Source organism: Camelina sativa, chromosome 7 (assembly GCF_000633955.1).
Source record: "Camelina sativa cultivar DH55 chromosome 7, Cs, whole genome shotgun sequence".
Classification (NCBI taxonomy): Eukaryota; Viridiplantae; Streptophyta; class Magnoliopsida; order Brassicales; family Brassicaceae; genus Camelina; species Camelina sativa.
The window spans coordinates 2,787,361-2,814,633 of record NC_025691.1 but is presented as its reverse complement, the minus strand read 5'-3'; the positions used below and the strand labels follow the sequence as shown (position 1 = coordinate 2,814,633).

Genomic DNA, 27,273 nt, shown 5'->3' with positions numbered 1-27,273 from the left:
ATTGTGCTACCTAGTTGATCCAATCATTTTCAGTATAATCAACAAATACACAAGCAATGATATAATTGTGTTACTCTTATATCAAATTTTTGTTGCAAATTTGCAATCACAATAGAAGACGATTAGATTATAATTTCAAAACCCCTCAAAAGAAAACAATATAAAACACTTTACAACTTTATCGTCATATATCCTGTTTGTAATTTTCACATCTCTCCAAGTAAAATGTCAGTCGTTTCTTTTTTTTATTTCTTCTGGACTTCCAAGAATGTAATATACATTGCAAGTGTGTACCAAGTCAAGTTCTTCACATCGAAAGAGCCGCATATAGAAGCTGGTTCCAAGTATCCGGTAAGCCAGGAAGGCACCAATGACTGCAGTCAGTTCCTCCATCCCCTCCATATGTAGACGGATGAGCATCTTTTCTCAGTTGAGACAGAGTTGTAATGTCTAGTAAGTAAACGGGCGTTCTCATCGAGCTCAACACTCGAGACACAATGCTTGCGGCAGGAAGTGAACCACCTGGGTATGTTGATCCGGTCAGCGGTTGCATTTGCCCGTTGCAAGTCTTCCTTGGCTCGTTCCATTCCCTTCCCCTATTAATTACTCAAAGAGGTATTTTACCTTCAAAACCGCAGTTTTAAACCTCATATATATGTATATTCGTGTGGTGAACTTACATGTAGTGAGTGGGAGAAATGCCTTGAAAGAAAACTCGGGTTTGCGAAATATCAACATTTTGATCAACCCATTGGCCCCAAGTTGTGAGTCCTTTGTTGAAAGCATCAAGACGGTCCATGTCTCTCGTCAATGAAGACCCATCTCTTATAAAATCCCACCTGTAAAAACAAAACCAATAGAAGAATAAAAAATGAGTTTGGTTTAACTAAGCCATGTCTTCATCACAAATTAGACTATACTGTATATAAAATGATTGATTTTTAAGTGTAAGAATATGGTACGGACCCTTGGGACTGTACTCCTTTATGAGTCCACCAGTGCCAAGAATTGAAGACGAGAAGGTCAATGTTTTTCCAAGCATCAGCCCCATCGTCGATGGCTCCAAGGTTTAACACACGCCCTACAGTTTCTTTGGAGATGTCCACTAGGTATGGTGTTCGGTATAGGTATAATGTGACGTCGTATTCCTGTTTTTAGTATCCAAATAAAAAGGATTGAGAAAATTCTTATAGTCTTTTAATATATAGTACAATATTTTACTTGGGAAAAATGTTACAAAATTTTGAGCAACAGTTCGTTTCAAATCTTTTTTTGATGATGAAGAAATTACTTGTTTAGACGATTATTATTTTCTCAGTAAAACATGAATAACAGAGGTATCTTTTAAAAGAAAGTTACGAAATAATGGGTAATTCAAGATAACATGTTCTGTAGACGAGACGACGAGAAGCCAAAAAAAAAAAAAAAAATACAGAAAACAAGTTGGAATGGTTTATTGGTTGTCATTAGCTGTCAGGTCTCCTACTTCCTTTTCCTGCAATGTTCTCTTCTTTTTGTTTCTTCCCTATGTATTTTATTGTTATATTTTTCATTGATTTTATGATAGTGAATTTATTTATTAAGTAAGAAATAAACAATGAGAAGAGAGAAATTGCCAAAAACCCAAGTCAAAGTCTGAAACAAAGGCAAAATGGTGTACGGTGGAGAAAAAAAAAATATTGGAGGTCACATATCTTTTCCATATCGGCTGATATTGACACTTTGGTTTCATGGTTTGATATACTTGTTTTTCGTCCATGGTTATATTCTATTATATTGAAATTAAAGAGATTTTTCTTTCCTCAAAGAAACTTTTTCTAAAGATGATTGATAATTAGCACTTTAACAACAAGAAAAAAATTGGTTGATAGTAAGTTTTAGTAGGAAAAAAAAAAGTTTTAGTAGAAAAAGAGAGTCGTGAAATTAACAATGTATATGAAAAGTTTGCCAAAAAAGCAAGGTTTGATATTATATGTCTGCACCTATTTACCAATTGAAGTTAATCAGAACTGCTTGATACTATATACTAGCATTGTCGTGCTTCTAAAGATATATAGGTTGATAAAGAAAAGATAAAATATATGAAGAACTCCAAAATATTTTTTTAATAAACATTGAATATATAGAAATCTCTTAATATCTTTTTTGATAAATATTGTAAGAACAAAAAAACAAAAAACAAAAAACTTTTTATATTTCTTTTTGTATAAGATAAAATAAACAATTGTTTGTTTATGAAACTTTTACTTTTTAAAATCCACAATTTTGAGTGGCGTATCAATTCTTTTTCCACTTAAATAAGTAAAGAAAAAGAAAGGCTATGATCAGGCAGACAAAATCATAATACCTTGGATGTCAAGCATTTTCACAAAACGACTTTACATTGAAAATCAAAAGCAAAGTTCAACAAGGCTTTCTTTTAGAATAGCCCGTGACCAACTCGATTTCCACAAAATGACAAGTCTCCTCGTGATGGTGAATTATTAGATTTTGTTGTTATCTAAAGACGCATGTTAAATTATAATAAGGCAAAAAAATGAAGGAGGGAGAAGAGAGAGACACAGACCTGGAAAGTGAGAGACGAGAGTGGGGCACGCTTGAGAAAAGTGGTCTTCGTGTCTGGAACCGACGAATATATCATACATGCCAACGATTCCCACATGTTTAGACTCAGTGAGTCACCCACGAACATCACTCGCTTCCCTCTCCATCTCCTTAGAAACGCTTCCCCATCAAACCTTCATTTTATACATTTTACATACATTACATAACCATCATTACAATCATCTTCATGTTAAAATGTACGTATGCCAGACGTTCATGTTACATACCTTGGGACGGTGCATGAATCAGGCTGCCAAGAGTACTTGAGGAACTGTTTGTCTGGTCGACCGAACTTGAGACAGTCTAACTCGCCGTCGATGAAAGGACACGTGGAAGAATTGTAGAAAGGGTAAGAAGGATCGAAAACCCATTTTCCTTGGAACAAGTTACAACCACTTGTCTGCTTCCTTCCTTTCATCACCTCTTTTCCTCCCCCTCCCACGGCAGCGGCGGCCAACGCCGTTCTGTTGCGTTGGCTCACATTCGGTTTCTTGTTGGAAGCCATGGTCTGGTCGGCTTCCGACATGATTGTGAGTATGAGAAGTGGAAGAATAAGGAAAAGAGAGATGAGTTTGAAACCCATCTTGCAAGGAGGAAAATGTGGGTTCTTTTTTTTTTTTTTTTTTTTTTTTTTTTTGAATATACTATGTGATGGATTCGAGTTTATATATACACACACGTACATACTTACACGTGTATGTATTTGTACATTGATAAAGTAGTGTGAAGAGATTCTTGGGTGGAGTAGGCCTGGGCAAAATACCCGGATCCGAAGATCCGATCTGAACCCGATCTGAAAAACCCGATCCGAACCCGTATCCGAAATTGTAAAATATTCGAACGGATTCTGAATCTCTAAATCCGAAAACCCGAACCCGCACCCGAACCGAACCGAACTCCGAACGGATATCCGAATATAACTACATTATTAATATATAATAGTAATATATTAGTAATATTTATAATTTTAATAATATAAGTGTTCAAAATATTCGTATTTTTAGATATTTTTAATAATTTGAAGTATTTAAACTGTTTATTAGTAAATTTGGATAATAAATACTCTAAATTTTCAGATAGATTGCGTATTATTGAATAATTTAGACTAAATTAGATACTAAAATTTTGAGTTTTGTAAACTTCGGGTAATCCGAATCCGAACCCGAAATACCCAAACTGAACCCGATCCAAACCCGAAGTCTAGAAATACCCAAACGGGTCCTATACCTATAAACCCAAAAACCCGAAAATCCGAAATACCTGATCCGAACCCGAACGGGTACCCGAATGCCCAGGCCTAGGGTGGAGATACTCTTAGCTTTATATGGATTTTTTTAACAACTAATAATAATCTATCAATATTAATTAGGGGTGTATCAAATCTAATATTTGAATTTTCATAAAATTTTAAATAATTTTGATGATTTTAAAAAAATTGATATGATTTATTGTAAAATTCTTTCAAATCTTCCAGATACATTAAAAAAAGAAGTCCTCATACTATGATATGATTTATTCTTTCAAATCTCATTTACAACCATAATATTTGAAATTATGTATTTTTAACTAAACAAGAAGTCTTCTCAAATCTTCCAGATTATCTAAAAATCATTAAAATTCACAAACTGTTTTTGAATAACATTAGATTTTTAAATCATCAGTTCAATAACAGTGGATTTTAAAATAGATTTTTAAATTATCAATTCAATAACAGTGAATTTTAATACATTAAAATTCATAATTAAATAATATAGGATTTGTAAATTTTACATAAACCACTTAAAATGTCAAGTTGAATACACCCCATTAGATAAGCAAATTTACAGATTTTTACAATTAGAACGATTGTTTCTCTCCCAGGCACGTTCCCCCATGCAACCTTAAAACATAATGAGCTTTTTGAAAAACCAGATCTTACCTAACAAAGTCAACTAAAAAGAGTAATATCTGCTGGTCCGTTGGTTGCATGGTGTGTTTCGGTGGTCACTCATCCCTTTCCGGCGACAAAACTCTGATGTCAGCCTCGCCCTCCCACGCCCTAATACTTTCCCAAAGAGCCTCAACATCTCTCTGTAACCTATAATTCTCTACTTAATCTGTGCTTTTTGTGTAAGCTTTGTGCCCCGTTGATAGAAAATCTCACTGTAAGCAGTGAGTAACCCTAAACCTTGGCCTGCTCCCCCCACCTCCGTCTTGTGTCCCAGTTAACCATGGAGAATAGAATACCTTACTACCTAAAAGGCAAGTCTAATGTGAGAGGTTATTCTCCCCCACCCTGTAAAAGAATTCGAGCTCCGGAACTTGATACTAGTTCCTTAATCAAAGAGAACTCCCTTACCCTCATAGGCCGGCTTACAACCCCCTCAGTCCAAAGACTCTGGTCTCTTTTCTCGTTCCTGTCCAACCGGTGGAACCTCAAAGGAAAAGCTACGAGCTCAGATCTTGGCAAAGGCTGCTTCGAGTTCCAGTTTGAAAACGAAGAGGACCTCCTACAAGTACTTGACAACAGACCATACCATTTCGACCAATAGATGGTGATTCTACAAAGATGGGAACCTATTATCTCTGAATCTTTTCCTTTTATGATCCCCTTTTGGATAGAGATCCAGGGTCTCCTAAAATACTTCTGGTACCCGGATATGCTCAAACGTATTGGAGAGGAACTTGGTGAATTTCTGGACATGGAGATCACCAACACCTCAGCTAAACTAAAGATCCTCACTGACGGTCTTCAACCTATCATAAAAGACACCATAGTTGAGTTACCTGAAGGAGGAGAAGCAAAAGTCTCCCTAGCCTACAAGAATCTCAAAAACTACTGTCTCTACTGCCAATGTCTAGCGCATGAGAAAAAGCACTGCCCTGGATTTATTGAAGCTACAAAAAGACAAGAGAATACTAGGTCGAGAGAAAACGTACCGTTGCTACTGGAACCACAGAGAAACTATTACATACCAAGTGACAACTTTCAACCCCCAAGGGCACGCAACCACCCTTCCTCAAACACTATTACCCTCAGTCGACTCCTTTCTCCCCAGAGACGCATTAACCCCTCTCAGACTCCGGTTTTAGACCATCACCAGGTATCGAGGGGTTCCCATGGTAGAGGCTATGCCTATAACCATTCTAACTCCAATGGATACCCTTCGGGTAGCAGGCAACCCCACAGAGAACGATCTTACTCAAGATCTAAAGCCTCGCAGAGAGATCCTCCCTTTAGTGGCAACACAAAACAAGATCTCAGCCAACCCCGATCAAACTATCAGTGGCGAGAGAAAATCCCCTTCCAGAAAACCCCACCGAACTGAAGGATCTGATTCATCCCGACCAAGATGTCCTCCACTGGAAAGAACTCTGTCCTCTATTGAGGTTACTCCAGCCACCCCTCCACCAATCCCAACAACTGAGAAAGTCCTTGGTGATCTGAGAGACGTAACGGTCCAGTATATCAGCTGTGTGGATCCCATTGAGAGTGCTGCAAGAAAATGTAGAGTCATTCAGGGAGAAGCTAAAGGTTTAACAGCGGATACTGCTTCAAAAATTATTGTAGCAGCAATAGCAGCGAACCTTGGGACTGCAGAAACTCCTACTACCCTCTCGGATAGACTCCAGAATCCGAACCAGGACCCCCCGATGCAACCAAGGATGTCGCTTGTGGGAGAGGGTTCTGGGAAGAAGAAACGAGGAAGACCACCATTGAAAAAACCCACTAATAAGAGCCCTCTTAGGCTTTTAGGAGTGAAATCCAGCAAAAGGAATATTTGCGCAATCCAGAGCTCACCAAGGAGAAAGAACTCCTCTGATCAAGATATACCTATCCAAGGAAACCCCAGTGGTTCCTATCAAAAACCAGCATCAAACCAAAAAAAAATCAAAAGAGGTGGAATTCATGGACAACCATCAAGTAGCGAAGGAACAAAAATGACTATCATCCCGGCTATGGTGAAAAATAAGGTGGATTTTCATAATCCACCAATTCCTCTTCCTTAAAGCTTTTGAGATGGAATTGTTGTGCACTGGGGAACCCCATAACAGCCCAGCGACTTGGTGGGATCCACTCCAAAATCTCACCTTAAGTCATCTTCCTCATGGAGACCAAAAACAACGATGAGAATGTCTTGAAGAAAATAAATCACATAAGGTACCCGCATCACCACCTGGTAGCTCCCCACAGTCCGGGAGGTGGCGGCTTAGCCCTGTACTGGACAAAAGATGTAGAGTTAACGATCATATCAAGTTGTCAAAACTATATTGATACTCAAATAAAAGCCGAAGGAAAACAGTTCTATGCCACTTTCCTCTATGGTGAACCGGAGAGAGGGAAAATGAAACTGATATGGGAAAAACTTACTTCGTTGGACTTAAACAGATCTAACCCTTGGTTCCTCACTGGGGACTTTAATGATATTATTGACTCCTCAGAGAAACAAGACGGACCTATAAGGTCTGAGGGTTCCTTTGTGGACATCAGATAATTTATGTCCGAGTGTGACCTCTTTGATCTCAGACACTCTGGCAATTTCCTATCCTGGAGAGGCAAAAGAAACAACCATTTAGTCCATTGTAGATTGGATAGGGCTATGTCTAATGGAGCATGGGCAGAAGCTTACCCTTTTAGCCGGTGTGAGTACATGAAATTTGAAGGATCGGACCACAAACCCCTTCTTACCCACCTGGATCTATCAAAGAAAAAAAAACGAGGTATCTTTAGATATGATAGACGCTTAAAGGGTAATGAGGAAGTCACCTCTCTAATTAAAACAACATGGCAATTTGATGAAGAAGAGGAAGTTGAGGAAAAAATCTCTAGATGCCGCTTTGCTATCATCGCTTGGTCGAAAGTATCACACCAAAATAGCATGAAACTGATCGAGGAGCTCAAAGAGGAATTAGATATGGCTATGTCTGATCAGGCTCCAAACCAAGACCTCATTTCCTCCATCAACAACAAGCTATTACTGGCTTACCAGGCTGAGGAAATCTTTTGGAAACAAAGGAGCCGCCAGCTCTGGCTTGTCCTGGGCGATAAGAACACCAGTTATTTCCATGCAGTAACCCGTGGTCGAGCAGCCATAAACAAATTTTCAGTTATAGAGAACAAAGATGGGGTACCTGTGTTCGAGGAGAGTGGAATCATCCAAGTTATCTCTGAATATTTTTCAGATTTGTTTACCTCCCAGGAAGGAGAGAGGAGGGTGATTATTCAAGAGGCCATTAAACCGTGCATTTCATAGGAGACCAACCAACGCCTTATTGAAACACCAACACAAGAAGAAGTCCGTAAAGCTTGCTTCTCCATCCATGCAGACAAGGCGCCAGGCCCAGATGGCTTCTTTGCTAGTTTTTTCCAATCAAACTGGGACCTGGTAGGACCAAATATCACCCTGGAAATCCAATCGTTCTTCTCCTCGGCAAAGCTGCAGACAAGTATTAACAACACTCATATCAGACTGATTCCAAAGATCCAGAGTCCTCAGAACATGAAAGATTACCCTCCCATAGCTCTATGCTCCGTATTTTACAAGATCATTTCCAAGATCCTATCCAAACGCCTTCAACCAGTGTTGCAAGATATCATTTCAGAAACTCAGTTTGCGTTTGTACCAAAAAGGGCAATCTCGGACAATGTTCTGATCACACATGAGGCCCTACACTATCTAAAAACTTCGGATGCAAAACAAAGGTGCTATATGGCTGTTAAAACCGATATGAGCAAAGCGTATGACCGTATTGAATAGGAGTTTATAGAACTGGTGCTCAAGCAAATGGGATTTCATAAGAAATGGATACAATGGATTATGCAATGCATCACTACGGTAAAGTATTCCTATCTACTAAATGGAAAAGCTCAAGGGGAAGTGTCTCCTCAGAGAGGAATCCGGCAAGGAGATCCCCTTTCTCCCTACCTGTTCATCTTGTGTAGCGAGGTTCTTTCAGGTTTATGTAGAAAAACACAAGATGATGGAAGTTTACCTGGCTTGAGGGTCACTACAGGTAGCCCCCGTATAAACCATCTACTATTTGCCGATGACACTATGTTCTTCTGCCGCTCGGATGCAAAAAGCTGTGAAACCCTCCTGTAAATCCTCAAGAAGTATGAAGCTGCATCAGGCCAAATGATTAACAAAGCTAAGTCAGCAATTACCTTTTCCTCCAAAACAAATGAACATACAAAGGAGACAGCACAAAACATCCTTGGAATCCAAAAAGTGGGTGGGTTAGGGAAGTATTTAGGCTTACCAGAAATGTTTGGCCGAAAGATAAAGGACCTGTTCAACCAGATCATCGATCGTATAAGGCAACGAGCGCTGAGCTGGTCCTCAAAAACCTTATCACCAGGAGGGTAAATTGTGATGCTGAAAGTTGTCTTGGCCGCGATGCCAACATACACGATGTCCTGTTTCAAACTCCCCAACTCCTTCTACAAACGAATACAGGCTGCTCTCCCACGTTTCTTGTGGGATGCCTCTGACGGTTCGAGGAAATGTCCTGGATATCATGGAAAAAGATGACAAAATCAAAGAGATATGGTAGACTGGGTTTCAAGGATATAACAGCTTGTAACAATGCCTTACTCGCGAAAGTCAGTTGGAGGATACTTACAAAACCCTCCTGCCTCCTTGCATGCGTGTTGATAGGCAAATATTGTACTAAATCCTCTTTCCTTGACTGCTCTGTATCCTCCTCAGCCTCCCATGGATGGCGAAGTATTTGTATTGGAAAGGACCTCCTAAAAACCCATCTGGGTAAAGCTATTGGTACTGGCTCATCAACTATGATTTGGAGCGAACCATGGATATCAATGACCTCCCCTGTAACCCCTATAGGCCCACCAACTGAGCAATCTCGAAACCTGAGAGTCCAAGAACTTATATGCCCGGAATCAAAAACATGGAACTCGGAGGTAATCGATAGTATCATCCCTTACTACAAAGAGGATATCCTGGAACTTCGACCAAGTAAGTTGGGTGCTGAGGACAAATATGTTTAGCTTGCGACAAAAGATGGAGAATACAGTGCAAAAACGGGGTATCATGAAGCATCGAGACAACTAGAGGAACAAACCCCCCATTCAGACCAGCCTCGGAAGTTTAACTGGCTCAAAGACATCTGGAACACGCAATGCCCACCTAAAGTGAAATTCTTACTCTGGAAAGCGATGAAGAATGCCCTTCCAGTGGGCAAGAACTTACAAGATCGAGGAATAAATTTGACTGCAGCTTGTCCCCATTGCAGCGCAGAAGAATCTTGTCTCCACCTCCTCTTCCTTTGTCCTTTTGCGACCCAGGTATGGGGATTGACCGCTTTCAAAATGGTTTTTCACTCCTCGCAGGTAACTTCGATCCAGATGGGAATCGAGACCACCACCAAATTGATTTGTCTCCCCTCGATAGGCCTTGGCCACGATCCACTCCCACCTTGGATCATGTGGATGGTCTAGAAAATCCGAAACCAACTAATCTTCGAGCAAAAACAGTGCTCACTGGGAGAAACCCTCTCCAAAGCTATCGTCCTAGCAAAAGAGTGTTCTTCGGCCCAAATCCAGGATACGAAAGACCAGATAACCCTGGGACCCGCTCCCCAAGCCAACTAAGATCCGGATACTATATGTTGCTTTTCCGATGCTGCTTGGAGAGAAGACACGAAGGAGGCAGGCCTCGGATGGATTATCTCCGATCATCCTACATGCCCTCCTCTGCAGGGTTGCCTGAAAGCCTTCAATGTGAGATCTTCCCTGATGGCTGAAGCCATGGCCTTTCTCCTTGTCGTCCAGCGTGCCATCGATCTGGGCATCCACACCGTTTTTTTTGCTTCAGATTCACAAGAGCTAATCAAAACACTCAACTCAGAGCCTCACTCGAAGGAGCTCTATGGAATTTTCCATGATATCCTAGTTCTATCTTGTAATTTCCAGATCTGTAACTTTAGTTTTGTGAAGAGAGATGGGAATGCCAATGCAGATAGGTTAGTCAAAACGGCATTGAATTCTATCTTTTCACCTGTACCAGTTTTTTAATTAAAAGAAATCAGTTGTTTGAAAGAAAAAAAAAAAGGTAAGCAAATTTACTAATATTTAGGCTGTCCACCCGTAAATTTAGCTCCTCATTGGTTCACAAATGTTACTAGTGAGCCAATTTTAAACCTGTTGTGTACTTGTGTCTGCTAGAATTTGTCTACGAATGATTTTCTTACCATATATATACAATCAATATCATGATTTATAGCCTATATAAGTATATATAGTTGTTCTTTACATGGTTCATATAACACTGATTAGTTTGTGGCTTTTATGGTACTATTAGATCGGGCTGTTTGTGCGTTGACAATGGGCAACAAGACGGTATTATTTTGGTTCATATAACCCTTGCAATTGTTTTCTATTGTTTCCCCCCCAAAAAAAACAAAATGTCGAAATTATTTGGGTCAAAGATTCATAAAAAATGTTTTATATCTTCAATCTTTATACGCTCTATATATCCTAGATATGTGTACATGCATGACGTTTAAATTCCGAAACGGAATTGCAAAGAGAAAACGCGCGCTCTGCTGAGAGGTGTTCCACTAAAGTGATTTTGGTCCAAATGGAGGGGTTAATTTCGTATCACTAAAAGATAAACAAAAATGCAGGACTGCTGGCAGTTAACACACACATGTAAACGATGAAACGTATAGTAAGAAAAAACTCATTGCTAAAACAGTTTGTGACATGATTATTACATGTATTACTGGAGTTGATCATGAACCAAATTAGTGTCTAACGAACGAAAACTCAAGAAGATGTAAAAGTCAAGATGTAATTTCAGCTTGAAGAGTTCGAATGGGTAAGGAATTAAATTTCCCATACAAATCATGCAGTTTACTTGTGGATCTTTTCTGCTTGTGATGGTTTTGAACATGAACATTTTTACATAAAACAACTAATTATATAACAAAAATAGTAACTTAAAAACAAATCGAAGAAATATATTCGAAAGCACATTATATCTTATATTTAAAAGACTGAAAAAAAGTCTGAAAATGCAAAGAAAATAAAATTGGACTTTCTTGGAAATATGCAGCTTATGTGACCTGTAACCAGGGCCGGTGTAAATATCACAAAAATTGTGATGATCCCTGTTCAATTTTAGAAAATGGGCTTTAATTACATATAATTTTTTTTGAAATTTTTTTTTGCCTTGAAATACACTATTTTTTATGCTAATTTAAAGTGGTCCCATTGCAAATGCACCCCTTGCACCCCCTTATTGCCGGCCCTGCCTGTAACGTCAACAATCGAGCTGTTAACCGCCTACCAAATGATAGAGATAATGATAAAGAAAGAAAATAAGAACGTAGTTGGGTATATCTTAGTAGTGATTATTGCCACACTTTGATGTCACACTAATTCTGGTAATGACTATATTGAAAGCAAAAAAAGTATCCTTCAAGTCATCCACATTATCATTTTAGGTGTGTTTTCGTGGGGCTCCCGTGAATGAATCAATGGTGTTAGTGGGACATTCTGTTGCTATACTTCTCACAAGGGACATCTTAAATCATTTCCAATCAATTTTCACATGCTTTTACGCCATTTGTTCATTTCTATATTTTAAACCAAGTGTGTATATAATTGTCAAGAAAAAAAATTGTTTATAACATATGATCACAGACAGCACTATAGACAGGTAACCTTGGCTATATAAGCCAATTCATCTTGTTTTGTTGATTAGTGTTTTAAAATTAGTTAGAAATTTAGGAATATTTTTACAGGAGTATACTTACATGTAAGGATAGAAAAAAATGTCACATGTAAGGATGGAGTATTATGTCACATTCCTTTTGATTTTTACATTAAAAATTATTCGTATGTATCCGACCAGAATAAATATAATGATTTTTTTATTTTTTTTGGACCAAAAATAAATATAACGATTAGATTATGAAACTTTAACGACTTAAAGCTATAAAACACACATGACACATGACCAAAAATGTAACTAAATGTTGATTTATAATAGTGAAAATATGACTCATATGGTATATATATGATTTGCCGAAAAAAAAGAATATATATATATATATATATTTATTTATTTAATTTAGACGAATTATAATATTTGGACTGACTTTATACTAAATATGTTGGTTTGTAATTTTTTGTGTAACTTTCCTGCATGTGAAATCGGTCAAAACTAATTTGTATCTGATTTTAATCAAATTAAATTATGTTGGTCATTGTTATTGTTATATAGTATTATACTGACAAAATTATTATTTCTTTTTAATTAATTATTAACATTACCATCCAATAATGATAGGAAGATGAAATTCAAATATATAATGTCCTCTTTTCTTCAAATAAAATACATGTCTTACAAGTTACATTAACGCCATGCAAGAAGACGTAAGCAGAACAATACAAATTTTAACATTTAACAAACAATACAAAAAACAATACAAATATGTGGCACAAAAGATGCGATGTGGACTCAAACCGCACCTCAACCAAAATTTAATAATCAGGGAACTATATAATATACCCCTTTGTTATACTTTCCATTTGAATTGTAGCCATTGTATAAAATAAAATATGTAAAACAAAATTCACTTACGCAACCGGATAAAAAGCATACTGTGCTACACCACACATGCCTTGAGGCCAGGCAACGTCTCTTCGGATTCTAATGTAACCTTCTTCTCCCCAAGTTTCACCCCAAGAGTTCTTAGCCAGCCAGTACTTGGTTCCGTCCTCGCTTGTTCCATACCCAACAAATGTAACCGCGTGGTTCGAGCTAGTCCCACAAGGCCCGTCGTATACTCCTCCAGAGTAATGCATGAACCCATCCCCATTCGCGTCCATCGACACAGAGACTGGTTGTCTCGATACGGCCTCGAGCAAGGCCTGCTCGTTGTTGCTAGGAACTGATTGGAATCCGCTGATAGTTGCAGCGGGTCTTGCATTGGACTGACAACTCCCATCTGATCCTTGATAAGAGTAGTCGTTCTCCGCAGCGATGCCTCGGTTTTGGATTATATAGTTGAAAGCGTCCGACATTATCCCACCGTCGCAGCCTCGGTCAAACTCTCTGTCGCAGTCTAGAAGCTGTTGTTCGGACAGAGATACAAGGTTCCCGCCGGCGATCTTAGTCACACCTTCCACTGCTGCTACAGCCGAAAACGCCCAGCAACATCCTGTACACATGTACAGTTGATAAGTTGGATGCTTTCATAATATAAATTATAGAAGACAACATATAGTGAAAAAATCATCAATAAACCCTAGGTACTATAATCCTACAACTAACTTGGAAATCACGTTCTCGTCTTTGGATTGCACTTGTTTCTAGATATTATATACATGTTAACTTATTATGCTTACTCAAAAGAAACAAAAAACCAAACATTTTAACCATAATTTAAAAATTCCTAAATCAAAAATGTAAATTAACTTGATAAGATGAAAAAATCTTACGTTTGCATTTTGCACTTTATGTTTAAAATTTCCAAATGATGTTTTTGATAAAGTATAAAGTTTTCAAAACTCAACAGAAAATATCTGATTATACGTAAATATGCAAATGCAAATATATCGGTTGAAACAATCAGACGTAAGTAGATACGTTAGTATAGTGTGATAGATAACAGTTGGTAGTGTATTAGTCTGGAAAAAATGCATTACCGCATTGGCCTTGGTATTTGACAGGAGTGACAGCTCCTTCAGCTCTCCAGTCCTTGCTCTCGACTACCATGTCACTGACGTTCCAAGACCTAGACGACATGGTTTTGTCGACCACCCTGGATGGGGACACTTCAGTTAGGTCATTTAGTCGGGTATGTATAGCTAGGAACTCTTCGTTGGTCCAATCCGCGAATTCATTGACACCAAGCTTGTAGCTTTTGTTCCCTTTTTTGTTGAATTCCTCAATGAACTTTACGTTCTTCTTAAACACATCGCGTCTCATCTGTTTCTCGAGGTCATCACGGTATACACGAGCAAATCGAGCCATCCATCGCTCATGTTTATCAACCAACGACGTAGCTTGAAAGGTGACAGTACGAGACGTAGCTTGAGAGATTCTGAAACTCGTGAAAATTAGAATGGTCAAAACCATGACCAAGACCATGATTAATGCCATTTTGGTTTTGGGGAATAGAGGAGAGAATTAAGTTTTTTTTTATCGGGCTTATGATTAATGGTGTGTAGTGTGGTGATGAAGTGAGGATAGAAGGAAGCGTATTTATAGATTTAGGATTGAACAATGAGATCCAATCGTATTAAAGCAAATGCAAGTTGACTTGAATCCATTTGGGGTGATGTTAATACTTCGCATTACTTGCGCCGTGATATTTGGAAGAAAAAGCTTCCCTATTTGTATATATCCCAATATTTTAAGTTCCTTATTTGTATTTTGGGTTCATTTGTGGTTTTGGTTTCTTTGGTTCTATATATCAGAAATGGAAACCTCTTGCTCAAGTGGTTAAACAAAGAACGTATAATGACGACGTATACCTTTCCCTCCGCTTTTTTAGTTTCTAAATGAAGACGGAATCTTCTTTCACCCACTTGGAGTCCTCCCTTTTGCTTGTGCTCTGAGCAAGTTCCACAATATAATGGATTTTGTTTTCCAATTTAAAATAGATAAGAAACTTTCCATTATAGATATATAGTATTTCTTCTTTAAATTATTACAAAACTATAGATTTCTTCCATGCATGGCTCTTCCGAACCAAAGCCAAAAGAGCTAAAGAACGATTCGTTCTACTATCGGAACACGAATTAATGATCTTTTAAAAGAAATTTCAACAAATAAGCTATTTACCTCATGCATTTTTGTAGAAACTGAGTTTCACAAAATGAATTTGTTTGAAGGGGGAAACAAATTCAATAACACTATCTCTCTAAAAAATCAGATCAAAGTAGACAAGCAAAGATGAATTGAAATCTCTTGGAAAATAAGTTAAGTTTTGTTCAAGAACAATGAAGAATTAGGGTTTTTATTAATTGCTGGATGATATTACAACAAAGGGGTTGCCCTCTATTTATAGGTTTTCTTAGATCTATTGAATATATCCACTTTCCATATTACGGTGGAACTGATTAGGAAAGTTTCTTATTTCTTATTAGGTCAGCCGCTGGGCGAGCTGGGATGTCGGTTCGTCACCTTGGAACTGGGCTTTTCGACGCTATCGGGCCTTTGAAGATGAAATCCTCTTTAGGGTTGAGCTCCCGGTTAAATAACCGGTTTCTTTAATCGAATTTCGATCGGTATGATGAGGGTGCCAATTTCCGCACCAACAATTTTATAGTTTACTTCTGTTTTGTTATCATTCCATTTCGGTATTACGTACGTACACCTTATATGAATTCCCTTTTTGTTTTTTAGGATCGTCGTAGTCTATAATTTCGTGTCCAAAATAGAATAGTTTATGTTAAAGGATAAGTCATAAAGAGTACTACACTTTTTTTTCCCTTTTCTTTTGGCGTGTACTTTACATATTTTTGTAATAAATTCTGTTAGGAAGTTGTTTTGTTTGTCATATCCGCAACGAAGGAGCAATGCAGCATGGGCTCAAATGGATGTCTCTCTACTTGACTTATATACGAGTGACGTATGACCAAAAATATGTATTACATAAAAGCTAAAAACAACGAAATATTAAATATAAGAATAAAATGTGGTCACTTTAGAAGTTTTTTAATAATTATAATATTTTTAAGTAACTGCCATTATCTTTTTCAACTAGAAATTTTTGATATTGAATTTTTACGAGTTCAATACATATACATTATCTAAAAGGATCAAAAGGCTTAAAATTTTATCTAAGACAATTGCCAACTTATAAACTCAAGGATTACCTTTTAGTGAACATTACCATTGTGCCATTTTATCTAATAGAACATCCAACTTATATTGGTGTTGAATTAAAATTATCACCAAGATCTAGACGAAATATTTGTGCAGGACTTTTCAATGGATCTTTTTTTTTTTTGGGTGAAATACTATCTATATAGATAAGTCTAAGGTGTGACTTTACTACTCTATTGCATTGTGTGTTTTAAGACCAACATTCCAATTATCGGATTCTATTCTAAGAAATCAGATCAGGGGAACATAACATCAGTCCACATCAAAAAAGGATCATAGTTTCACAAAGTAAAATGCAAACGTTACAAAATACATTAAAGAGTAAAGCCAAACCAAAACTATATCTCAAAATGTCACCAACTCTGAGGATGCATTTTCTTTGTAAATCACATTAGCTACGTCGGCCACAAGTTCGATCCTTTGCAAACAAAGCTCCATTTCAATTGCCTTGATCTTCTTCCACTTTTCCTCGATCCCTCTCTTCTTTGGTCCATCGTCAACTTTATCCCAACCCGCAATCACAGTGGATTCATCTAACCCCAAAGATGCCTTGTAAAAAGATGCTATCTCTCTACCGGAGGATTCACATGTGCTTACAACATTTACGTCGCAATGCAAATTGATCTCCTTGAGCTTTCCTCCAAGCTTCTTCCTTGGTTTGCAAGCAAGAACACTTTTTCCCTCTCCAAGGCACTTTATCAGATTCTTTCTAGACGTTTTCTTCAATCTTCGTAGATGCAAATTCAAGAATGGCCTGGAGCAAATCCAGTTGATCCCTTTGGCTAAATAACCACGGAAACATTTTCTGCTTACGCTTTTCACATTCACATGATTAGTCGTCATCTCTTCTGAAACATTTTGTACAAGTACTGTTAGTCTTAGCAACAGTTAGTCTTAGCAACAGTTAGTCTTAGCAACAGTAACTGTAGAAACTGAGTTTCACACAATGAATTTGTTTGAAGGGGGAAACAAATTCAATTAAGCTATCTCTCTTAAGAAATCGGATCAAAGTTAACAAGCTAAAGGGAATTGAAATCTCTTGGAAAACAAGTTAGGGTTTTGCTCAAAAACAATGAAGAACTAGGGTTTTTGTATTAATTGCTCGATGATTCATAATGAGGGAGTATCCCTCTATTTATACTTTGTCATAGATTACAGAATATAATCACTTTCCTAATGAGTTGACTCATGATTAGGAAAGTTGCTTGTTTCTTGCTAGGTCAGCCGCCGGGCGAATTGGAAGTCGGTTTCCCGCTCTTGAGCTGGGCTTCTTTAAACTATTGGGCCATCATTCAAAGGCCGAATCCATCTCCATGAGCGAACTCCCAGTTTAGACAATCGGTTTCCTTGTTGGTTTAGACCGGTATGTTGAAGGTGCCAATTCCCGCACCAACAGTAACAAACTCAACAATATGCAGTGTTACTAACATTGTATATGACTCAAACTTTCAAAGGAGGAGTGATACGAAGAAGAGAAGAAGAAATTAACATTTTCCCCAAATTGTAAAACCTAGATTTTAAAGAAATTTGGGCCGCCCATTGTCCAAATGGTTATGTCCAATTGGTCCACAAGCCCAATGATCTTTTGTACATTTAAGACCATCTTTTTGGTCGTGACCATGACCGCCCATAACGAAGTGGACATGGGCTCGCCCACGGACGGACCACCCATTTGACAGATATAAGTGTTAGTCTCATATAATTAAATTACACACACATAAACAAGGATACACGGAAGAGCTCTACAAACCTGGTTTCTTATCTGACGCTTAATAGTACCAATACTCAGTTGTTGTGACTTGTGAAGTGCTTTTTCTATGGGTGGTTATGAGTTTAACTCCAGATGTATAGATATATATATATATATATATATATGATGGAGTCGAAAGGTTATGTTAAAGACTTCTCCATCGATTCATATTCCTACTAGTGTAATTAATTTGAAGTAATTCAATGTACCAAGAGTCCAAGATGCTCTCGTGAATTACAAAAGAAGACTAAGAAGTTATTGCGATTAATACATTCGAAGACGTGAACTGCTTTAATAATTAGTACAGTACTTATGTCAGTTATATGTAAAACATGTTAAAAAAACCATTCTTTAGGGAAGAAATCTTGCTCTTCTAACAACACTCTGTTTACGGTACTTGTTCCATCACACAACATATGATCCAACTCCGAGAGAACGAGAGGCCTTTGTCTTTACTAAGCTAAGAATATGATCATTGACCATTCATAAACTTTTATATCAAGTCATAAAAGGATCAAAAAATTAAACAGTACCAACAACTTCTTAGTTTCAATTCCGTAGATGAAGAAACTAGCTCTGGCCTAAAGAATCACTATTTACACCACCAAACTGGCTAGTGTGTTTATCAGAGCGCTCGGGCTAAACAAGATACCGTGCTTCGGGTCAACAACACTCTCCAGAACTCTCTGCAACAGAGAAGAAGCAACACTGAGAGTTTGTTTGTTGTGCACATAAACTTGGAAAGAAGTTAAGGAGAGAGATACTAACAACATCATTGATCCCTTGTTCAGACAATCGTTTGAGATCTACTACTATTTCTCCATCTTTTGGGACCAAGAGTGTGTTGATATAATATCCAGGCTGCACACAAAAATAATGTTCTTGGATCTCTGTATACGTCTAATAAAAAAGACATCAAGAGAGTGTGAAATGAGAAAAAACACTCACGGGATTCTTGAGCCGGATATTAGGATCTCCATGAGTCCTATTGAGAGCGTCAGCAATAGCAGTCACAAAGCAGGAAGCAGTGAAGCCGCTTGTTTCTCGGTCTTGACTACCGTTCAACAGAAGTACCTGTGACCAAGAGAAAACATCAGATTGAAGTTTCCACCAGTAGTCTTCTTGATTAGCTTTGGCGTACCTTACGACATGACCTGGAAGAGATAATCTCTCCAACACCAAGCAGAACCTGCAGAATAGAAGAAGACATGTCTATAACAGTAATCACTAATTTATAATTCCGCCATCTTTACAGGTTCTTACCAGTGATGGACAAATGGAAGTGAATAAAGATCCCATAGCGTAAACGATACAGTCCACGCTTCTCAACTGCTCCAAGACAGTTGGGTTAACTGGTGGGAAGACCTATTTAATGGACATAACACCATATATTTGCAATGTCAAATCTACCAGAGAAAACAATGAAATGAAATAGAGAACTAATAGGATAGAGCTTCTTTCAGGGAACCAGAATCAGTAGAGATAACACATTGTTTTCAGAGTAGCTAACCTCATGTAGCAGATTATTTCCTTCACTTGACATATAGAACACTCTCTTTATCTTCGATGGAAGAGCTGATGTCGAACAATGGCTCTACTAGAAATATAGAAAGACAATGTAAGAAACAAAATAACACTTTGTCAACAGTTTTAGTGATCATCATACAAGTTCAATGTAATAAGTTAAAAGAACACCTTGTCAACAGTCTGCGGAGTCCCATTGGTCGGGTGAGAGATTTCATTCTGTCCCCGTATTATAGTCCCATCCTACAAATTAATGTCAAAACAGTAAGGTTGCAATCAAATTTGCCACCTGACTTTTGCAAAGTGATGCTTTAGTTGCGATACTGACACTCAATATACCATTAATTGCCATGTTTGGGATTCTAGAAACTAACTGCTGGAATTCAAACAGAGATCAAGCTTCATACCTGTAGTTCACATCCTAGTGTAAGCCTATCATTGGTTGATATCACTGGGAGGACCAAACTGTTACAAGGGATCTCTGAAACGCGTGAAAACAGAAAAATCGCTGCATCTAAAGACTGGAAAAATATCCTTGCTCCAGCAAAGAAGAAGTTCCCAATGCTACAAGAAAGTTACAATTGGAAGTAAGTTACTAAACAGGAGAACAAAATTATAAACACTTGAAGCTGAGAAAAAGATCTTCAATACCTTCCATTGCTGAAGCAAAATCTCTCATTAGGTCGTCTAAGTATCTGTGTCGTAATTAACATGTCAAGTAAGAAAATGACAGAATATAAAGGTGAAGCAAAAAATCTAAAGAATCAAGAAGTTGGAATTGATCAAACATGAAACCAAGAAAGTATCATTTAACATTATTACCTCATTCTGAAAGTATATCAAGAAAGCGCGGATTGTTTCACTGTAGGGTCTTGATACACCATCCCACAGAGGATGGTCACCTTCCACAATATCGTACCTGTCAAAGTTCCAACTCAGCCAACTGTATATTACACAATACCCTCCACCATTGCATTGACTAAGAGCCTAGCCAATTAAATGAGAAAACAAGGAAGATGAAGACTAACTACAAAGGAAATAGGCCTGAACAACGAAAACATCATTCACATGACACGTTTGGAGTCTGCAGGACTTCTCACTGTTAATCAATTCCCAAATTTATACGTTCTTTCTTAACTAACTTCTGTGTGTACTATTTTATAAAACGTAATGGAAAGAGATGCTCGATTGTAACACGAGCTTAGAGCCAAGACCTGAAAAGTGTAGTTGAAAGAGTAGGGCTACACCAATGTGGATAAAGAAAGCAGAGTGGTTGGAGAAATTACCAATCTTTCTTGGCCTTATGTGCATCAATAGGTAAACGATGGCCGAGCAACCGCCTAACAGCAAGTGCTTCTGAAGTACTTTCATCAGACAGCCTTAAACACCTCGAACGTATGTCACCAACCGCTGGTCCACCTATAACAATGCAGATAATAACATCCTTAAACGATTGTAAATCTTAAGCTAAAACATATAATATGGGTCTTGTACCATAAAACATACCGAGAACACGAACAATCTCAGCTGTACTTCCTCCATCATCAGAGACAGGAAGAACATGAGCGACTCGGGTTGTTATCTTCTTCAACTCTTCCACCACACCGTTAAATCCAGTTCCACCTTCATCCCAACAACACACACAAAAAAGTAACTAAAACAATTTAAATGTATTGCCAAATGTAAGGCACATAGTATACTCTGTAAGACAATGATTAAAGCTTTGCACTTTACAACAAACAGAATTAAAAACAAATGTCTCATCTCAAGAACGTTACTTGGCATCAGATAACCAAATTCACAGTAATTGGTCAAGATCTAAACCCAAATTGACGATCTTTACACTCAAAAAAATCGCAACTTTAAGGAGACCCACAAAATAAAAAAAGTGGAACCTGAGAAGACGAGGAGAGAAGGCGACTCCACGGCGGAGGAGGAGCAGCATTCAGCGGGAACAGAGGCAGCCATGAGAGATGTTGAATTGAAGTGATGGGGTTTGCTGCGGAAGAGAGAAAGAGATGGAACCTTGTAATGGACGAGACCCCCAAAATAGCAAATCTCCGCCATTACCGAACAACTGAAACAGAATCACACATCTCTCCACCTTTTTGTCAATTTTTCAAAGCGTAGGATTTGTTGTTTCTCAATTTGGCAGTAACCCAAATCTTTCAAGTACAACAAAACAAATTATTTAGTAATATTTGGTTTAGTTTGGTTTTCTTCCTGGTTCGGTCCAATAAATCAAAACTAGTGTTAAATTAGATTTTTGTTGGATTGTGTGGTTTACATGTTTGTTAAGTGTATGAAACTATGAACTATTGAACTTTTAACATTGCTTCAACTGTAAGAGCTAAAGGAGTGACATAGTCCATCTGAAAAACGAATGAAACACTCCAAAAACTTTATAGAAATATATGTTTCTACATGATACACAAAGAGAGATATCATTGAAGCCGGATATAAAAAAAAAAAAAGTAGAAAACTCAAAATTAAATCACACAAAAATTGTCAAAAAAAGAAGAAGATCAGAGCCCTAGCTAGTCCCTCGTCACGTAAACCCAATCACTTTCTGGGAGAAGGGTCTCGACCTCACTCAATTCCGTATTATTCCCATTCTCCTCTTCTTGCCTAACATCCACGAATCCTTGTAGTAGTAACTTGTCCGATACGTCATCTTCATAGTCCTGAACCCCTAATGATTCGTTACATGAATTGCTCATCATTATATGCTTCCACGATATCTCCATCACTTCTTTGACGTCTTCAGAGTGACACTCCCCAACCTCATCATCATCGAATGATTCATCATCTTCTTCTTCGGAAGACGACTTGTCAACATTCTTTAAGAGCTGATAATCACCTTTCCACTTCAAACTCGAATCCTAATCACAAAGACAATAACCAAATCAGCTATATATTGGTGAAAATAACTAGATTCCATAATACGAGTACGATAATGTGAAAAAAACTGTAGCACAATTAAAATACTTACATTATCTTCTTCATTGTGATGATGGTAGGAATCAGGGATATAGTTCGTCGCCGAGGCTCCCAAATTAAGCTCCGACATATCTTCGGAAGATTTAGAAGTTGTAGTATCATCTTCGTCATCCCATGATTCATCATCTTCTTCGGAAAACGTGTCAAAATCTTCGTTATCTCCATCATCATTATCTGCTTCTTCGGAGGGGTACATGTCACGAATCATCTTAAACATCTGCTCATACTCATGGTTCCGCGACAAACTCGATTCCTAATCATAAAGATTCAGTCAGATAGAGACAATAAACAAACTAGCAAATGATTTATACAAAACGGTGATTTACTATTCTAATGAGCGTGGATATGAATATGAGAAAAAAAAAACTGCTTTAAACTTACATTATCTTCTTCTGAAAGTGTAGAATCGACTTCGTCTTCTTCTTCTTCTTTTTCACCATCACCAGCAACATTTTGTACTTGAATGAAACTCTCTGAAATTTTCGAAGCTGCCAAGGAAAACAATATGATACTTGTCAGTCAAGAAACCATAAAAGTACTCATGTTGTAGCTGTACTTTAATTGGAACTTACAATAAGACTATGTAATATTTATATTATATAATACATACCACGCATAGCCCAATGTTGGCTCGGCTTATCTTCGACCTCAGAAAGGCACATAGACCAGCAATGTTGAACCGGTACTCTTTCTTTGACCTCAGCGGCAGGATCTTGAGAGGAATTTTCTTCACCAGATTCACCACTTTTTGGCTGTCCGGTCAAGTCTTGGATAGGCTGGTCGTCAACTCTGGTCAATTCTGTCCAGAGTTCAATACCCTGCAAAATATATAGAAAACAAAACCGAATCGAATTAAAGTTTTGACAATCTCTCAAACTATTTTTGGAGAGATCTAAGTATCTAACCATCATCAGCTGAATAGTACTTCTGGTTTCTTTAATGGATTAGACCGTGATTATGTTTCATACAATATACGATGGGACTAAGCTAGAAAAAACTATAAATAACTCTTCTCTTGACTATTTAGGTTTAGCTAATTTATAGCTCACAATGTGTAGACAGAACCATAAACTGATTAATTTTTAGGGCATTAATTAAACATCGTATAAAGACCAAATTAACTAGGAGAAGAACAATACTGACCTTCTGTATCGTTTCGTCAATCTTGGTAAACGCCAATCCGATTCCATCCATAAACTTATCAACCCATTGGCTATCTTCAACGCCTCCCATCTTCTTCCGTCTAAACTGATTGGTACCGAATGAACCCTGTGTGAGAGAGTTTCAAAAATTCAGTCCCCTATAATTCTTAAATATTAGTTAGCAAAAACAAAGATTCTCCTTGATTTTATATTGTAAGCGACGAAAAAAGAGGAGTGGATCGTGGAAACCCTAATAAGAACGAGAACTACGATCGAATGTGTCTGAATTTTTTTGTAAGATCACTAAGAGAAAACTTACGATTGAAAAACGAAACCACAAACGCGAGGAATTTCTAATTAAGGAAGATTTGATTTGGAGAAACTGGAGTCGGGAGAGATAGAAAAAGAGGTTAAACAAGAGTTGGGTTTATTATAACTTGTTTTCTTTTCCTTTTTTTTTTAGAGTTCACGATTTCTATAACACATAGGATTTGGACGTTTTTTTTTTTCTTCTTTTTTTTCCTTGTCTCGGTTGCACACATTGGAATAGGATTTGCCAATATAACATTAAGTATGTTTTAATAACAATGAAAAAATAACAAATTTGTATGATAAAATTAAACAAAGAATAAATAAATTTAACCCAAAAAAATTAAAGCGAATAGTCAAAGAACAATAATTGGGTTTACCCCTAGGGTGAACCTCTTCATTCACCCTCTTATAAAATAAGAAAATAAAATTTGTATACATTATTATAAAATTAAAAACTTAAACCGCTTTTTAATAAACCCAAACCGACATATAATTTCGTTCTAATTGTAAAATCTAAATCTAAACCCTAACCACTTCATTTGTAAACTCAAACCAACATATAATTTCGTTCTAATTTTAAAAATCTAAACCAAGTCAATATTTAACTTTCCTTAATTAAAAGTATACATAATTTGTTTTGCTTTTTGATTTAATTTTGATTTATTGATTTAAATAAAATATTAGATGGAAGATTCTGATTGGCTGAGAGAAGAGGGGGTGACCAAAAAGGTTCATCCCTAAGTATTCTTCATAGTAAAATTGGTTATTTATCGAAAAATACTTAGGTTCACCCCTAGGGGTGAACCTTTGTATTCACCCCCTTCACTCTCAACCAATCAGAATGTTATATATAATATTTTATTAAAAAATAAATCAAAATTAAATTAAAAAGCCAAACTAATTAAGGAAACAAATTTTGTATACTTTTATTTAAAGAAAATTAAATATTGTCTTGGTTTGGGTTTATAAATGAGAATTAGGGTTTAGATTTTATAATTAAAATAAAATTATATGTCGGTTGGGATTTACAAATGAGATGGTTAGGTTTAGATTTTACAATTAGAGCAAAATTATATGTCGGTTTGGGTTTACAAATGAGATGGTTAGGGTTTAGATTTTACAATTAGAACGAAATTATATGTCGGTTTGGGTTTACAAATGAGATGGTTAGGGTTTAGATTTAACAATCAGAACGAAAGTATATGTCGGTTTGGGTTTAGAAATGAGATGGTTAGGGTTTAGATTTTACAATTACAACGAAATTATATATCGGTTTGGGTTTATAAAAGAGCGGTTTAAGTTTTTAATTTTATAATAAATATGTACAGAATTTATTTTCTTATTTTAGAAGAGGGTGAATGAAGAGGGGTGAACCTCAGTATTACTCTTATTTATCTTACAAATCAGAAGCGCAAAGATTCTCCAAACCAAGTTCAAGTTAAAAATGAAATTCGCATTACGGAAAATTCTAAAGGAAATTTCACATTTCGACCATTATTAATGATGTTAAAGAGAGACTGAGCTCAAATATGAACCATGTGCGGATGTGCCCATAACCGTTTGATTTTAAAGTGAAGCGGTGAATACCATCAGCTCAACTTTAACCAAAAACAGGGATGTGTTATTGTATGTATTTGACAAGCGATCAATTATTGTATGAATGATACTCTGAAACTAAACTCGACTACTAGGCTACTAGCAATCCTCTTAACTCATATAGAGTCACAATATTTTTGTGCTTCCTAATACTCTCTACCCTCCAAATAATAGGATCAAAAGTGAAAATTGAAGGCCATATTATGACTGAGTGAGGTTAATTTGCGACGATATTCAAAGTTCCAGTTACTAAACTAGTGGAGATAACTAAGAATCCAAACGATTTGAACACATAGTTCAGACAAGATGAGAGTGTGAGTACTTTTTCTAAACTCATCTCCACTTTGCTTAGACAAGATCAAATGCATTGAGGAGGAGAACAAGTGTTTATCACTTTTGGAAGTCCCCACTTTTGATGACATTGAAACAGAAAAAATATGTATCATGTTTGCATTGCTTAATTAGTTGACTTTTAACTGGATTGTTTCTTTCTTGGTAAAACAAAATCATATTTGTTAGTTGCTAACCTACTGGGATACTCAAACTTACCATGCGAAAGCCACCCATTCATTATATAAAAAATCTTCTTATAACCAAGACTTATTATAGCATATAGAGGAAATACTAAACGATAAGAAAAAGAACTACAAAGAAAACAATGGAAGTTGAACCATATGCCGAGGGAACGACACCTGAATGCGTACGATTAAACCCTGGCCCCCACAAAAGAAATGACTATTCCATTATTCACATTGTAATATTTAGAATTGATTGTTGATATCTACATTCTACAATCTCAATCCAAGTTGCAGAAATAGTATTCGTTGGGCAAGTGGCTGGATCTCATATGTGCGAATATACAATTTTACCGCCCCATTATATTGTACGATGCTCGTATGGTCAGCCAATGTCGTAAAAATCTCTGCTGGCCAGTATCCCACTGGTATGTTGTTGGACCCTAAACTTAGCCACCAGTTTCCATATTTCTGATCCTGTAATTTATTTATCAATTGAAAACGATGAGAAACTAACCTTCCATACGTGGATGGTAATCTCAAACTGGCTTCCCCAAAAGGAAAAAATAGGAGTAATGGATCCTCCTATACAGTACTACTAGTCATTTGGATAAAATCCAGGCATCGGATGTTATAACATCCAGTTTGTATGCATTACTCTATAAAATTAACATTTTTGCTATTATCGTGAAAAAACTATTTCAAAATATTTTGTGGTAGATGATTTTAGTAAGTATCTTTGAAACAGCCAATTATATCTAGTAAAAAGAGCAGCTACATTTCAAATTCTCCAAAAAAAAAAACTCTAAGTTTTTTATTTGTTTAAATATCAAAGTTTATATTGATTTAAAACATAAGTAAATTGGCTGTTTCAAACATAAGTAAACATAAGAGTAGAAGATAATATCAAAGTTTGTTTGCAATTTCGGTCCTAAGATTATATTCAAATTCAAGTATACTGAAATTAGAAACGGCTTGGTTTC

The 27,273-nt window shown here is 36.9% G+C and overlaps 4 protein-coding genes across 4 annotated transcripts; all 4 read right to left on the bottom strand.

Moving 5' to 3' along the window:
• Positions 107 to 3,235, bottom strand: LOC104700031 (protein trichome birefringence-like 37). The gene is made up of 5 exons (XM_010415478.1): positions 2,832 to 3,235; positions 2,567 to 2,738; positions 967 to 1,148; positions 681 to 839; positions 107 to 596 (listed from the first exon to the last, which is right to left on the bottom strand). The coding sequence occupies exons 1-5, from the start codon at positions 3,185 to 3,187 to the stop codon at positions 308 to 310; spliced, it is 1,158 nt and encodes a 385-aa protein (XP_010413780.1). The 5' UTR covers positions 3,188 to 3,235; the 3' UTR covers positions 107 to 307.
• LOC104700030 (ervatamin-B-like) lies at positions 12,908 to 14,799 on the bottom strand. Its single transcript, XM_010415476.1, has 2 exons — positions 14,264 to 14,799; positions 12,908 to 13,776 (listed from the first exon to the last, which is right to left on the bottom strand). Exons 1-2 carry the CDS (start codon positions 14,718 to 14,720, stop codon positions 13,193 to 13,195), a joined length of 1,041 nt encoding a protein of 346 aa, XP_010413778.1. The 5' UTR covers positions 14,721 to 14,799; the 3' UTR covers positions 12,908 to 13,192.
• On the bottom strand, positions 18,647 to 21,878 carry LOC104700029 (uncharacterized protein YNL011C-like). The gene is made up of 13 exons (XM_010415475.2): positions 21,621 to 21,878; positions 21,232 to 21,348; positions 21,012 to 21,144; positions 20,548 to 20,644; positions 20,377 to 20,420; positions 20,133 to 20,289; positions 19,897 to 19,968; positions 19,712 to 19,795; positions 19,465 to 19,566; positions 19,343 to 19,390; positions 19,150 to 19,275; positions 18,970 to 19,062; positions 18,647 to 18,887 (listed from the first exon to the last, which is right to left on the bottom strand). The coding sequence occupies exons 1-13, from the start codon at positions 21,790 to 21,792 to the stop codon at positions 18,798 to 18,800; spliced, it is 1,335 nt and encodes a 444-aa protein (XP_010413777.1). The 5' UTR covers positions 21,793 to 21,878; the 3' UTR covers positions 18,647 to 18,797.
• On the bottom strand, positions 22,263 to 23,986 carry LOC104700028 (RNA polymerase-associated protein LEO1-like). The gene is made up of 5 exons (XM_019226971.1): positions 23,869 to 23,986; positions 23,336 to 23,543; positions 23,107 to 23,213; positions 22,718 to 22,978; positions 22,263 to 22,607 (listed from the first exon to the last, which is right to left on the bottom strand). Exons 1-5 carry the CDS (start codon positions 23,956 to 23,958, stop codon positions 22,263 to 22,265), a joined length of 1,011 nt encoding a protein of 336 aa, XP_019082516.1. The 5' UTR covers positions 23,959 to 23,986.